Source organism: Branchiostoma floridae, chromosome 13 (genome assembly GCF_000003815.2).
Source record: "Branchiostoma floridae strain S238N-H82 chromosome 13, Bfl_VNyyK, whole genome shotgun sequence".
NCBI classification, from domain to species: Eukaryota; Metazoa; Chordata; class Leptocardii; order Amphioxiformes; family Branchiostomatidae; genus Branchiostoma; species Branchiostoma floridae.
In genome coordinates this window covers 21,699,668-21,715,006 of record NC_049991.1, presented here as the reverse complement: position 1 = coordinate 21,715,006, position 15,339 = coordinate 21,699,668, and the positions used below count along the sequence as shown (strand labels likewise).

The 15,339-nt window shown below is 43.9% G+C and overlaps 4 protein-coding genes and 1 long non-coding RNA gene across 6 annotated transcripts in view; 2 read left to right on the top strand and 3 right to left on the bottom strand.

The window, feature by feature from the left end:
* Nucleotides 1-2,431, top strand: part of LOC118428664 (DNA-dependent protein kinase catalytic subunit-like) — an 86,731-nt gene extending 84,300 nt beyond the window's left edge. The window contains 4 exon segments of the mRNA XM_035838775.1: nt 825-936; nt 1,025-1,161; nt 1,550-1,806; nt 2,213-2,431. Of these exon segments, the coding sequence (XP_035694668.1) occupies nt 825-936; nt 1,025-1,161; nt 1,550-1,754 (454 nt within the window). The 3' untranslated portion in view covers nt 1,755-1,806; nt 2,213-2,431.
* Nucleotides 2,432-3,167: 736 nt separating this feature from the next.
* LOC118428422 lies at nt 3,168-4,700 on the bottom strand. Its single transcript, XM_035838473.1, has 2 exons — nt 4,627-4,700; nt 3,168-3,842 (listed from the first exon to the last, which is right to left on the bottom strand). The coding sequence occupies exons 1-2, from the start codon at nt 4,674-4,676 to the stop codon at nt 3,560-3,562; spliced, it is 333 nt and encodes a 110-aa protein (XP_035694366.1). The 5' UTR covers nt 4,677-4,700; the 3' UTR covers nt 3,168-3,559.
* A 377-nt stretch (nt 4,701-5,077) lies between these two features.
* On the bottom strand, nt 5,078-7,791 carry LOC118428663. Its single transcript, XM_035838774.1, has 4 exons — nt 7,763-7,791; nt 7,152-7,317; nt 6,358-6,477; nt 5,078-5,266 (listed from the first exon to the last, which is right to left on the bottom strand). Exons 1-4 carry the CDS (start codon nt 7,789-7,791, stop codon nt 5,078-5,080), a joined length of 504 nt encoding a protein of 167 aa, XP_035694667.1.
* A 37-nt stretch (nt 7,792-7,828) lies between these two features.
* LOC118429519 lies at nt 7,829-9,948 on the bottom strand. Of its 2 annotated transcripts, none has more exons than XR_004832736.1 (3): nt 9,876-9,948; nt 9,262-9,452; nt 7,829-7,964 (listed from the first exon to the last, which is right to left on the bottom strand). It is a non-coding gene; the product is annotated as an uncharacterized LOC118429519 (long non-coding RNA). The 2 variants fall into 2 exon arrangements; XR_004832735.1 differs by lacking the exon at nt 7,829-7,964 and adding an exon at nt 9,007-9,070.
* A 191-nt stretch (nt 9,949-10,139) lies between these two features.
* LOC118428662 overlaps nt 10,140-15,339 on the top strand; it is an 11,091-nt gene continuing 5,891 nt past the window's right edge. Inside the window, exons 1-3 of the mRNA XM_035838773.1 lie at nt 10,140-10,341; nt 11,026-11,248; nt 14,349-14,478. Coding sequence (XP_035694666.1) covers nt 11,032-11,248; nt 14,349-14,478 — 347 coding nt within the window. The 5' untranslated portion in view covers nt 10,140-10,341; nt 11,026-11,031. The remainder of the gene's footprint in view (nt 10,342-11,025; nt 11,249-14,348; nt 14,479-15,339) is intronic.

Sequence of the window (15,339 nt, the reverse complement as noted above, 5' to 3'; positions counted from 1 at the left end):
CCCCCACATCCTTCTCAACACCATGGACGTCTTCATCAAGGAGCCGCATCTGGACTGGAAGGTAACTTTTCACCTTTAACCTTTACCCCTATTCTTACCCCCAACATCCTTCTCAACACCATGGACGTCTTCATCAAGGAGCCCCATCTGGACTGGAAGGTAACTTTTCACCTTTAACCTTTACCCCTATTCTTACCCCCAACATCCTTCTCCACACCATGGACGTCTTCATCAAGGAGCCGCATCTGGACTGGAAGGTAACTTTTCACCTTTAACCTTTACCCCTATTCTTACCCCCAACATCCTCCTCAACACCATGGACGTCTTCATCAAGGAGCCGCATCTGGACTGGAAGGTAACTTTTCACCTTTAACCTTTACCCCTATTCTTACCCCCAACATCCTTCTCAACACCATGGACGTCTTCATCAAGGAGCCGCATCTGGACTGGAAGGTAACTTTTCACCTTTAACCTTTACCCCTATTCTTACCCCCAACATCCTTCTCAACACCATGGACGTCTTCATCAAGGAGCCGCATCTGGACTGGAAGGTAACTTTTCACCTTTAACCTTTACCCCTATTCTTACCCCCAACATCCTCCTCAACACCATGGACGTCTTCATCAAGGAGCCGCATCTGGACTGGAAGGTAACTTTTCACCTTTAACCTTTACCCCTATTCTTACCCCCAACATCCTTCTCAACACCATGGACGTCTTCATCAAGGAGCCGCATCTGGACTGGAAGGTAACCTTTCACCTTTTACCTTTACCCCTAATCTTCGACCTAACATCATCCTTAACACCATGGACGTCTTCATCAAGGAGCCACATCTGGACTGGAAGGTAACCTTTCACCTTTACCCCTAACCTCTGACCCAACATCCTCCTCAACACCATGGACGTCTTCATCAAGGAGCCCCATCTGGACTGGAAGGTAACCTTTCAACTATTTCATAGTTTAGAAATCGTACCCCTGAGGGTTTATTCCTCTTAACAGTAATCCATCACGTGTCTTCTTTTAGAACTTTGCTGCCAAGCAGATGGACAAGGGCATGGTTGGGGAGGATGACGACCTTGACGACATCAGCTGGTACCCGAGGGAGAAGATCAAGTTTGCTGCCAAGAAGCTACAGGGGGTCAACCCGACACACATCACCAAGTGAGCGGATTTAAAGTTTTGGGAAATATTCAATATAAACTATGGATTCAACGATGCTTTTAGACTGAAACTTTTTTGCCAGTCCTTTGATCCTGAACTTGATCCTTCTCAATTTGAAATGACCAGAAGCTGAATTTCCTTTTTTTTCTAGTTGTAGAGATTGAATTGTATGAACAGTGGTGTTTGAAAGTTCTTGGCTCCTTACAAAGCTGATCAATGATCGTTGGGTCCCCATGACAGGCGCGGGGAACAGTCTACCGGTAGTTGTAGAGATTGAATTGTATTTGAATATTGTTTACTTTGATACCTAACTATACAATCATTTACATTCCCTGAACATGTTAGTCCTACCAAGAAATTGACACTTGTTTGCCCTACCGTTCCACAGAGCTGAACTCCAGCTGGGCCACAAGAGCTTCCCCTGGTTCAAGTCTTTCTGCCATGTTGCCGCGGGCGACGGAGGGAAGGATGTGCGCGCCCAGAAGCCTGCGGAGGGGCTAAGTGTGGAGGATCAGGTGGCCTGCCTGATCGACCAGGCGACGGACCCCAACATCCTGGGGCGCACGTGGCAGGGGTGGCAGTCGTTCATGTGAAATAAACAAACAAACAAACAACGTTGACCAGGCTACGGACCCCAACATACTGGGGCGGCAGGGTTCTCCCCAGAATTTTTTAGTATAGTGGAGGGGCTGGCAAAAATAACCCGCACCAACGCGCTGCACTTTCATGAAAATGGGTTCATTTTGCAATGACAGAGGGTGTCAAATACTACAAGTATAATATACTGTTGTTATTCCTTTGTTGTGAAGTGGCAAAACTACTATTGTTTTGATCATTGCTCATTCACAAGTTTTTGCAGACAATGCTGACTGGAAAAATGATGCCACTTGGTACAAAAATCTGTGGATTGTCATTTATCTTTAAGTTAGCAAAACTAACAAAGAAAATAGGGAAGAAACACACTAAATTTGAAAAATAGTATAGTATACTGTGGAGCTGGCTGAGAGTATATTGGAGGGCCTCCCTTATTCCACTCTCTGGGGAGAACCCTGGGCGGACATGGCAGGGCTGGCAGTCTTTCATGTGAAATAAACTGTTTTAGGCTTAGCTGATGTGATTTCACAGTACTTGTATGACCGGTCGCAGCACATTCTGACATGTTTTGGCTCACCTTTGATACTTGGATACTAATGAATGTCAAGCCAAAAGTAGTTGGAGAATAAAATGTACTCAAACCTTGAAATCGATGGAGATTTACATATAGATACCCAGGCAGGGCAACTTTAACTTTAACCCAGGCAGCATAAGCTGATGTTTCAGGCCACACTTATCCTTGAAGAGATGCATTTTAAGACATTAATGCCTTGTTCATGTCTTGTCTTTGAGAAAGTTAAAGAAGGCACTGCTTGCCAATAGTTAACTATTGATATAGCAAATGTCTGAAAATGGTGTAAACATTAGATCTATGTCTCTAAGAAATATCATTCCAATCAACTTGAAGTTGATAACTAGAGAAGTGAGCATTTTATAAAGTTAAGCTCCAGAGAGAAAGTTACTGTGACAAAATAAAGCAGCTGTAGCTACATAAAGAACAGTTAGCAAAAAGACAAACTTAAGGTACTACAGAATCTGATGTTACTAGAGACAATGTTAGTAGCAGATTTTTTACGTACTAGAAAATACGCATGAATTAGACAAGTTGTATTCATCTCGTAAAGAATTAGTTTTATTTCTTATGAAAGCAAATTTTTCACATAAAGTTTACTGGATGAACCGTATTTGTCTTGTTGATCCAAACCAATAGTTATAGTCATTCTCAGACTGATATAAAAATAAATACATACATACAAGCATGCATGGATACACAATGCAAAGACATTCCAAGGATGACACTTGGACAGAGTAATAATTACCTGCATAAAGGCATTCACACTAACTAAGTCTTCCTTTGTAAGGAGCACAGTATTGCAACATAACAATAAGTTGACAAAAATGTTCCAGCGCATTTGTACAACTTTTCCCATGCAGAGTCCCACTCTAGTCAGCTATTTGTAGTTAGTTATACAATCATGCAAATTGTTTACAACACTCTTTAGAGCTCCTTCATAATTACTTCCCCCCAAACCCCCTAAGGAATCAGGGTGTTGCAGTTCATCCCTGTGTCTGTACTTTGACTTAGGTTCCAAAAGGAAACAGCAAGTGTTCTTGGTTTCAAGAATGGCCAATATCTGATGAACTCTCCTTGATCACGCCATAATGTTCATTCCTTTCCTAGAACCCCTGGGAGGAGGTTGTTACAGTACTAGACTAAGTTCATCACTGTGTCTGTATTTTGACTCAGATTCCAAAAGGGAAGATCAACAGTCTTAAGTTTGAAGAATGTCGGCACACTCCTTGATCACTCCTTCCCCAGAACCCCAGGAAACAGGCTGTTGCAGTGCATAACGTGGGTGATTGCGTCCGTATCATACTCATCGTTCGACTTGTAACTCTCGAAGAACCCGTGAAGCTTCTCCACCCTCTCCGGCCAGATTCCCGCAGCTTGGAGTCCGAGAGACACGCCGAAGTTGGTGAAGGCAAACTTGACCCCTCGGTGCCCGGGTTCACGGCAGAAGTAACCCTTGTCCTTGGCAAACAGGCCGCTCTTCTCCACCCACATGGAGTTCAAGGTCGTCTCGCTCCTTCGGTGCAGCAGGGAGAGACACAGATAACCACCATCAATGAAACTTTGTTTTAGAAATGGACATCTGAAATTTCTGACCAGTTTAGGAAAGTACGTCTTTCTACATGTTTTATCTTTCTGTATTTATTAGTAACAATACCATCACAGTTAGTTAAAGCAGCAACTTGAAATCCTAAATTATTCATTTAAACAATTGGAAGCACCTATATATAGCAATATTGCTGCCTGTTCAGTCAGTAAAAAATTATTAAACAATCCATGGCCAGTTAAGTTTGACAGCTTTCAATGGTACACATGTCAAATATCATCAATGTTTTAACTTAAGATTTTTCCTGGTAACTTCAATGCAAAAATGCTTGTTCTGTCCTATGACTGGCCAAAGCATTGTTTCAACAACAAACAAACAGACTGCAAAGTAACACACCATTTTCTCCCCATCGCAAGGTTAAATCTCCATAAACTTAAATGTAGTACTGTAACAGTACTTCCTTATAAACATAGAGCAGTCAGTAACTCATGTAATCATGACTCCAGGAAACAGACTGTTACAGTGCATGACATGAGTGATACTCTTAGTATCATAGTCATCCTCGGACTTGTACGTGTCGAAGAACGCGTGCAGCTGGGAGACCCTGTCTGGCCACAGCCCGACCGACTGCAATCCGTACGACACCCCGAAGTTGGTGAAGCCAAAAACGGTTTTCCGCGCCACGGGGTGTCGGCAGAAGTACCCGCGACCCTCCCCCGTCTGCACCCACATTGAGTCCAATGTGACCTCTGACCTTTGGCGCAAGGTCTTGGCCCATTCTTCGTCGGGGAAGAAGTGAGACATCCACAAGCACTCGCCGAGACCCAGGTCCTGGGGGTGGGAGAGATACGTGTAATACTAACCTGCATGACAGTCTCTTGCTTCCAGGGGCTACTCACTCAGTTAGGCAGGCTGCTAGCAAATACCTCTTACAGTAGAGAGCCAGTAAGAATGGCAAATTCTTATCTTCTACCTTAATCAGAGATCATCATCACTTGTGACACTCCATTTTATTGTGCTTGTATTGCAGCACATGCAAGACTAACAATAACAAGTGCTTCATCCTTCTAAGTCCAAGAACCAAGCTCTAAAACCTACAAATGTCACCAATGAAAGCAATCTGCAATCAACCACAGCATTCCCTAGCAATTATTGTCTCCAGGGCAACCCCCAACTTCTGACTAATTATAGTGTTCCCTAGCAACTCAATGTCCCCATGGCAATCCTGACCAATCACAGCCCTCCCTGACGCCCACCTGAGTGCAGCTGAAGCTCCTGTAGTTCTTCATGACCAGCTGCTGCATGTTGACGATCTCGGCTGACAGCGCCGCCGGGTCCAGCAGCCGGTACGTCACAAACCCGTCGTAGAAGTCGAGCCCACCAAGGCCGTAACCCTGGACATGGAAACAAACTCATTATACACAAGTCCAGTCCACCCAGGCTGTAACCCTGGACATGGAAACAAACCCACCATACATTATTGACGTCCTACAGCACCACAACCACCCACCCCCCCTCCGAGGCCGTAACCCTGGACAAAAAAGACAACAGAGAAGCTTGATAAACTGTGACCTTAGAAAGCTGACACCATCATAAAGGGTAGGGTGAGTGTGAGTGATCTTAAATGATAAGAAACACAAGGACATATATGACTGTACAGATTATTAGAATATAGAAAATGAGACAGGACACAAGAGAATTTTTAAAAATAAAGATTAACTGTGACTTTTCCTGGCCTTACCCTGTTAGATCACTCACAATTACACTCACACTCATACACACTTAACTGTTACTAACTCTACCCTGTAAGATTACTCACTTACCGGGTAGGGTGTGTGTGTGTGTGTGTGTGTGTGTGTGTGTGTGTGTGTGTGTGTGTGTGAGTGTAAGTAAGTGAATGAGTGTGTGTGAGTGATCTTACCGGGTAGGCTGAGTGTGTGTGAGTGTGAGTAAGTGAATGAGTGAGTGTGAGTGTGAGTGATCTTACCGGGCAGGATGAGTGAGTGTGAGTAGGTGAATGAGTGAGTGTGAGTGATCTTACCGGGTAGGGTGAGTGTGTGTGAGTGTGAGTACTAGTAAGTGAATGAGTGTGCGTGTGAGTGAGTGTGAGTAAGTGAATGAGTGTGTGTGTGTGAGTGTGAGTAAGTGAATGAGTGTGTGTGTGTGAGTGTGAGTAAGTGAATGAGTGTGTGTGTGTGTGTGAAAGTGAATGAGTGTGTGTGAGTGTGAGTAAGTGATTGAGTGTGAGTGTGTGTGAGTGTGTGTGTGTGTGAGTGTGAGTAAGTGAATGAGTGTGTGTGAGTGTGAGTGAGTGAATGAGTGTGTGTGTGTGTGAGTGTGTGTGAGTGTGAGTAAGTGAATGAGTGTGTGTGTGAGTGTGAGTAAGTGAATGAGTGTGTGTGAGTGTGTGTGTGAGTGTGAGTAAGTGAATGTGTGTGAGTGTGAGTGTAAGTGAATAAATGTGTGTGAGTGTGAGTGATCTTACCGGGTAGGGCCCGGACAGATCCTCCAGCATCTTCCAGCGAACCCCGACCCCCGGCACGTAGAAGGCGTGGTGGACGTCCTTCGCTAACTTCACGGCTCGCTCATGGTACTCTGGTTTCACCTGGAAAGGACAGATGCAAGTAACAGCTGAGGTAAGGACAGGCACTGTTTATTGTACATTGGACAGTCACCTGTCAATCAGCACTAGGGACAGGCACTACTTATTCAGCCCATTGGACAGTCACCTGTCAATCAGCACTACGGACAGGCAATACTTATTCAGCACTAAGGACAGTCACCCGATAATCAGCGCCATAGACAGGCACAGTTTATTCAAAACATTGGACAATCAGCTGTCAATCAGCACTAGAGACAGGCACTACTTATTCAGCCAGGGCTTTAGCCAGCTCGAAACTTTTTTCCGTCAGCCAATTCCAATCGTCGCGAAAATTAATTAGAAGGACTGAACTGAGACCTTGAAAAACGGGTTTTAATGAGATTATCGTATGCGAAAGGGCACCGACACACATTGTCAACAATCATAACAATAGCAAAACAAACAGTGTTTGGGTTTTACGGCCGTGGACGGCGTCCCCAAGCCGCCTGAAGCTTCCACCAAGGATTTTTGTCCGTCAAGGTTGACGGATTGGTTTGAAAATTTTTCCGTCAGACGCAACAAATTTCCGTCAATTGACGGAAAAACGGACGCTGGCTAGAGCCCTGTATTCAGCACTAAGGACAGGCACTGCTTATTCCGCACATTGAAGCTACAGTACCAGCCCATCCCACCCGTACCTTGCCGAGCTGGTGCAGAGCGTACATCCATTTTGTTAAGTAGTGGAAGTACTGTCCGTCTCGGTCGGGCTCCTCGCCGATCCGCAGTCCACGCGGCCGCCCCAGAACACGATAAACATCCGCAACTAACGCCTCTGCTTCCTGCAGGGATATCAACAGTGGTTTACTTTTATCAGGAAGTTGAAGAGAGTAAGCATCAGGAAAATATAAAAGAAAGAGCTTATTATCAGTATACAACATACATGCATTTCTTAATACTCCTCTTTAACCTCATCCTTGCTGCCTTACTAAATAACCGGTACAAATTTGGGACCAAACGACTACTTCAGGATTCTGAAAGTTAAACAGACACAAGGAATACAAGGGAATATCATGTGTAGGTTTACTGTATGTAAGAGGCCATGAACACACATATGCAATGAGGCAAGCAGAGATAGCAGACTTCACCCCCTTACTGCGACAGTTTAAGAGATAAGAATTGCACCAATGAGGATCCTGCAATGTAAGTACCTGCTGGTTGTGTAAAAAGAATTCTCCTATATATTAGTATACACCACTGAAGATGTTTGGCTATCCTGCTTTTTGTATTTTGGGGAATCATGGTAACCCACTCAAAGGAGACACAGAAGTCAGCTGTCATCTTTAAAAGTTTAAGACGCACCAAGTCGTGGAGCCCACCTTCAGGTACTTCTCCTCCTGGAGTTCCTTGTAGAGCGAAACGAGGAGACAGACTCCGTGGGCGTCGGTCCACAGGTAGCGCAGGCCGTTGGGCCAGATGTGCTGCTCCTGCATCCACTGCAGCTTAGATAGCACCTGAACACATAAACACATAGTATTACACACATACACACACACACATGTACACACACACACACATGAACACACACACAAACATGCACGCATACACATACCGCAGGCCGTTATGCACACATACACAGGTACCGCAGGCCGTTGGGCCAGATGTGCTGCTCACGCATCCACTGGAGCTTGGATAGCACCTGGAACATAAACACATGGTATTACAAACACATACATCTACATGCACGCAGGCACACACGCATGCACACACACACACACACAACACACAGGTACCGCAGGCCGTTGGGCCAGATGTGCTGCTCTCGCTAATCTCCAAGCAGATCCTACAATGGCATAAGATAGTACCAAACTGGCCAAGGAGTGTTAGTCAGCCAAGAGGTGTACATTTGCCATGTAGAATCTGCCCCCAGTCGGCTAGAACAAAGGCTATTAACATCCAATTGTTTCCCATTCAAACTGTGTTTGCAGTGTAGGTGCTAATTGCCCTCCTTCCTGTTTGGTGCTAACTTCCAACTGGGACATGTGCTGGTCAAAGACTTTGTCTCAGTGTAAGTCACTCGTAAAATAATTAGCACATGACAACAGGGAGGGGCAGCAACACCATTGTTGAATAGAACTGCTCCTCCCTGTTTCAGTGGAGGCAGATCCCCGGTAGCAAAACACACTCCTAAGCCGGCTTCAGTCCTCTGCCAGCTTTTGATACTATATTATGCTACCGTAGGATCTGCTTGGAGATTAGCTCTCGCATCCACTGCAGCTTAGATAGCACCTGACCACATTAACACATAACGTTAGTATTACATACACACAGATGTACACGCACACACATGAACACACACACAAACATGCACGCATACACATACCGCAGGCCGTTATGCACACACACACAGGTACCGCAGGCTGTTAGGCCAGCTGTGCTGCTCCCGCATCCACTGCAGCTTAGATAGCACCTGGACACATCAACACATATTTTTACATACATACACACACACACACAGTCACACACACACGCATACACACACACACATGGACGGATACACATACCGCAGGCCGTTGGGCCAGATGTGCTGCTCTCGCATCCACTGCAGCTTAGATAGCACCTGAACACATTAACACATAGTATTACATACACATACATCTACACACATGTACACATGCATGCATGCCCGCATGAACACACATAGAAATGCACACACACACGCATGCGCGCACGCGCATGCACACACACATACACACACACACACATACATGCACACACACACACATGCACACACACACAAAGTGTTAATACCTTTGGGATATTTTCTGCTGCTGTTGCCATGGTTAAGAAATTGTTTACGCTTTCTTTTGAAAGATTCCCTCAGTTCCAGCCCCACACAGACATCATTTGAGAACGATCCCCAGAACCAGCCCTGCAGCAATATCCTCAGCCTGTGTTTATGAACGGTCCCCACCAGCTGGTCTCAGTTTACACTCACATTCCTACAAAACATGAAGGGAAAATGCCAACACTGGATAATGATGATAGCAATCTCAGTAATGAAATGAAATGAAATGTAACAATAAAATGCATTTTTAGGGTGTTCATTTATCCCAAAACCCGATTAAAAAGAGAAGAAAAGTAATGACATGGCATGAAATTTGCTGCAATATCTACCGCTAACATCATAGAACATTGGTAATGCATTACGTTAAAAGTTTATGGAGTTTTGTCATTTTGGCTTCGTGATTAGCTGATGTCATTTTTAGTTTTGACGCAAGATATTATCGATGCAAGCTAACAACATGCCATTTCTTATAGTCCAAACACCTTGACTAAAGCATATGACTCACGCCTGCCAGTTGTCATGACCTAACACTCGTGTAAATCATCACGTAAGAATGTAAACATCACCAGATTCGGACCTTGGCCGAGAACACTGCCCAACGTGGATATACTATTAACTACATAAAGATGGGGGTGCTCTTGGTTACAAAATTTCTTTCAAACTCTCATAGAATAATCGACATCTTTTTTAACAGACAGACTTAAACACACACATAATATATAGAGATTTTTACGGATCTTGTAGATTACTTAAGTATGGTAATTGATAATTAGTGTCACTTTATAATGGTTAGAAAACTGTTTCCCTCCCTATTTTTCATATTGGCAGACTCCGAAGGTCATGACCCAAAATGGCGGCCGTGATCAATAAAATCTCGCCGTTGTAAATGATCTTGCCTCAGTATTAGTAGTTTTGTCACGCTGTAGACCGGTGTGTGCAGCTGAATCTCATCTCCGCTCGCTCTGCTAGGCCTGAAGTCGCTGTTGTGCGTGTTTAACAGCTGTCACTGCGGTAGAAGTGGTTAATTTGGTGCTAGGAAAGAGGTACGTAAATTATGCGATCGAGAGTGTCGCATCTTCGAAGCTTCCTAAATTGTTTGGTTATGGTTCCAACCCTGTGTTTTTCTTTCCTTACGTTGGCAAGATATTGTGTTACCATATGTTGGAGCATTTATAATATATGGATCAACTGCCATACCTGCCTTAGTCATATAACATGCATTTTCGTCTCCTCAAAGTTTAATAAATGTTGGTATTATTTATTGCATGTTGTTGTCCTTATTCATTTCGCTTAAGGTGGGTTAACTTAAAGAGCAAGCTCTTAAGATAAGGTCCTCGCTTACCGCTTAGAGTTCTACAAGGTACTTACTTCACATTGAGAAAAGAAATATGTGTGTTGATAAATTACTTTTCTCAAGCGACATTGACATTGGTGACTGCCTGCGATTCGAACTCAGGACCTTAAGAAGACAACAATCCTAAAGGTGGTGCACTTGGGGCACTGGTGAGGTACTGTGAGGTTAGAAAATTACTCAACGAATTTCAGAGATAAACTACGAATATGCGAATTTTCATAAGTTTTCTTTATTTTGTTGTCTTCTAATTACATTACACAATACGCAATACCGAGATTATGAAAAAACAGCACAGCAGTGTCTCAGTGAACGAAGCTCACAGTATCGCAGAGAGATAACACCATAACCACAGTCTCTCCTTGCCTCCCCCCAGACCAGCATGGGGAACCAGGCGAGCCACGGGGAGCCCGTGGCAGCGGCGGCCTCGGCAGAGTCGTTTGACCCGCGGCTGGAGGCTCTGTTCGCCCGGCTGGCGGAAGAGAAGCCCGGGCAGGACCCCTGCGTTACGGAGGACGGGTTCCGCCAGCTGTTCGGCACGCCGCTGCCCGCGTTTGGCTCCGTCATGTTCAACGCCATCGCGCCCAATCCAGCATCAGGTCGGACCTCGTTTGTTATTATATATGATTGTTCATCAGATAGTATGAATGTGAGTATGAATGAGTGAACTTTATTGCTGCATGGACAGTTGAATGTACATTTGTACAAATGTTGAAGTTTACATTTGTATATTGAGCATTGTTCACAGCATGAATTTATATACATACAGATGTATCTTTTAGCAATGTTATCAATACTATTTTAAAGAATCAACTTCTTTTCCTATCATATTAACAATAACAGGAGACATTAAATTCAATTATCCCCCAAATATCCCAACTGCTCCGCAGATTGTGATGGCTTCTCATAAGATTGAAATGAAAATTAACATGACAGTTGCTCACATGTACTGTAAATGCAGAAATTTCGCGGTGGATTAATGTTCGCGGTTTTCGCGGTGAAGTGGTCACAGCAAACATTTTTCTATCATGGTATCAGACAGCAGTCTATGGTGTTACCGCAAACTTAAATCCACCGCGAGAAGTCCTTTTTCCGCTACCGCGAAATTAAATCCCCGCAAACTTAAATGTATTTACAGTATTCCTCGCAGAGTTTCAGAATTTGATAGTGCTGTTAATATTATCCATGAGGGCTTGTAATATTTAGCATTTAGTACTAGTACGGGGGTAGTCATGGTAAGAACATTGATTAAGAACTCAATCAATTTCATATGATGTTTTCATGGAACAATCATTTATGGAAATCAATAAATGTCCTTTATTCTAGATATCTAAGTTGGTACAAGACTAGTTGTGACTTTGATACATGGGTTGTCCTGCAATCTTATAACTGATTATTAATTATTCATAAGTGCAGGTGAATTGTATTCAATGCACACTTTGCTTTGTCACATCCAAATGATCGGACCACAATGGCATGTTGGGTTAGAACAATGGCATTTGTGATCCACAGTCCTCAGTAATACTGATTGACTGTTTATCTTTCTTTAGCAGCACCAAGGTCACAATCATAGATCATTGAACGCAGAATTTTCAGTTTGAAATATCCAAAGAACCTGAAAGCTTAAAGAAATGAATAATGATTGTATGTTATGTAAGGTAACAGTTACAGCTGTACTTCTGATCAAACAGCTGGATAAAATTTGAAAATATTTCCAAAATCTATCCAAATGCTTGTACTGTGAATGGGTATCTTATATTCTTTGACGACAAGGTTGTGTGTTACTCCTTAGAAATTCCTAAGGTTTAAAAGCTAAATGGTGGCATTAGCTAAATGTATTCTTGGCCAGTTCTCAATATTCCTCAACAGCCCTGCTGTATACCTGTAGGTGTGTACCAAGAAAATGATATGGTTGTGTGTTACTCCTATTAACACCAATTGTATTCCGTCCACAGTAGCCTGAAATGTAATGGTCATGTTTGCAATAGCTGGTATTCTGGTGATGACCCACCATTTACCCCAGGGTCATTCCTGCTAAGTGATCAGATTAAACTCCCCCTGAGAGAGAGATTGCTCGATATTGATGTGTGTGTGCCACGGGGAGGATTACAGAAAGGAGCTTTTAACTCTCAGACCTAAGATGCAGGGTACTCCAACTTGGAGTCCAAGAATCTTAACACCAAGAAATGGTTCAATTATGCCATTTGGCAGGGCTCCATTTGTCCAAGTATGTGTTCCTGGGTATTGATTTTGTGTACATTTTGCAGCATTTACAAACTGAGGGCTGTGTGAACAGAATAGTGGTGTGTGCTGCATGTAAAACCTCAGCGTTGGACACATGAATAGTTATCAGAGACTGTGACCTGACATTAAAGTGTCTTGAAGTAATCCTAGTTCTCTAGGAAATGAACTTATGGCCTTACAAACATGTACATTTTGCATGTTTGCTGCTATTGCTTCTGTAATGTTTGCAGATACAATATGTTACTAAAACTATCTTCCTTAAAGCCTGTAGTCCAACCTTGTTTGCTTAAATCCACTCCCAAAGTTGGCTGTTGATGGGTAGCGACCTTCGGGAGTAAACTAAAGCAAACAACTGGCTGGACTACTACAAACTAAACATTGTCTTCCTTGCAGACATGTGTGATGAGTGATATGCTTGATCATGTCCGTGCATAGGATACCTTCCTTTCTCTTGTAGACTTTAACCCTACATGTAGTCTGTCTCTCTTACCTTAACCATGCCCTCCTGTGGATGCAGGCAGCCGTAAGTACTAGCAGCCCCCCTCCCCTCTCCTTCTGTCATGGGTTTCTGTCAAACTCAGCAGACACCCTTTCCTGCATGACTGTACTAGTATGCCAATCTCTCTAAACACAGCAATACTCGCATGTTTGTATGTGGAACTGAATGTCTGCCAAGTTTAGGTGTAGAATCTGCTGTATATAAGCCAGGATAAGTGATGATTACGAAGTCCTCACAGTGTTGTGTTGTGGCCAGGTCCTGTGGGTGGGGCCACAGAGTCTGCCTCTACACAAAAAGGTAAAAATGCTTGCAGAAAGGAAGCCACAAAATCCACCAATCCACCAAATAATTACTGGCTCAAGCAGGTCCAGATCCAATTGCCATCATCAACTTGAAAATATGTCACTGTGTAAATTTAAATGTAAACTGTGAAAGACGTGGGCAGAGTTTTAACGCAGTCTGCAAGCACAAATGACCCTAAATTATGCAAGACATTCAGCAATTACAATATCAGCAATGACAATATTCTAATTGACTGCAACACATAGAGTGGCCATGACCACGGCTGGAATGTAGGATTCCCTTCTGATTTATTTAATGACAAAAGTCTCATTACTATCAATGAAATGCTATTGATTTATAATCTATCATCTATTCTTAATGTGTTTTCTAAGAGTAAAATCAGATTAAAGAGGTACAATATTTAGACTCCAAATAACACATCAATTGCTTATTCATTTGACCAGCAACAGAAATGAAAACTGAACGTACGGATGAACGATGAAAAGTGTAAAAAGTTATTGAGACAAGACTTAAGCAGCACTTAGATAATAGAAATTTTATCCTCCAAATGTGACATCAATGCACTCAGAAACTGTAGCGTTCACAAAAAGATTTATGATACTCCCAATGGTTAAAAGTTACTGTTTGATTTGGTTCCACATTAAATTTTGTAGGCAGCGTCGGTCACCGAGCATTTCTGATCGGGGCTCAGGAGACGCTAAACCTGGCCGGCCTGTCGTCTCAGATCAAGTACTACCACGACGTGTTCTTCGAGAAGGAAGGGGTGACGGAAGAAGGTGTCAGGTAAGTCAGGATGTCTTACAACTTACAGGTGTTTCAATCTGTTTTAGATCAAGTACTAACAACGTGTTCTTCGAGAAGAAAGGGGTGACGGAAGAAGGTGTCAGGTATGGCAAGACGCCTTACAGTACAGGTGTTTGTGTTGGAAAAAAGGTTATGGAAAACTGTGATACAAAACTTTCATTTTCTAGTAATTTAGCTGATTTAATTTAGTTTTAATCTAAGTGCCAAGATGCTGTCTGCCGGGTTGACTTGCTGTCTGCAGGGTTGACTTACTGTCTGCAGGGTTGACTTCCGGCCTGCAGGGTTGACTTGCTGTCTGCCGGGTTGACTTGCTGTCTGCAGGGTTGACTTACTGTCTGCAGGGTTGACTTCCGGCCTGCAGGGTTGACTTGCTGTCTGCAGGGTTGACTTGCTGTCTGCAGGGTTGACTTGCTGTCTGCAGGGTCGACTTGCTGCCTGCAGGGTTGACTTGCTGTCTGCAGGGTTGACTTGCTGCCTGCAGGGTTGACTTGCTGTCTGCAGGGTTGACTTCCGGCCTGCAGGGTTGACCTCCTGCCTGCAGGGTTGACTTCCGGCCTGCAGGGTTGACCTCCTGCCTGCAGGGTTGACCTCCTGCCAGCAGGGTTGACCTCCTGTCTGCAGGGTTGACTTGCTGTGTGCAGGGTTGACTTGCTGTGTGCAGGTTGACTTACTGACTGCAGGGTTGACCTCCTGTCTGCAGGGTTGACTTGCTGGCTGCTGGGTTGACCTCCTGCCTGCTGGGTTGACCTCCTGCCTGCAGGGTTGACCTCCTGTCTGCAGGGTTGACTTGCTGGCTGCAGGGTTGACCTCCCTGCCTGCAGGGTTGACCTCCTGCCTGCA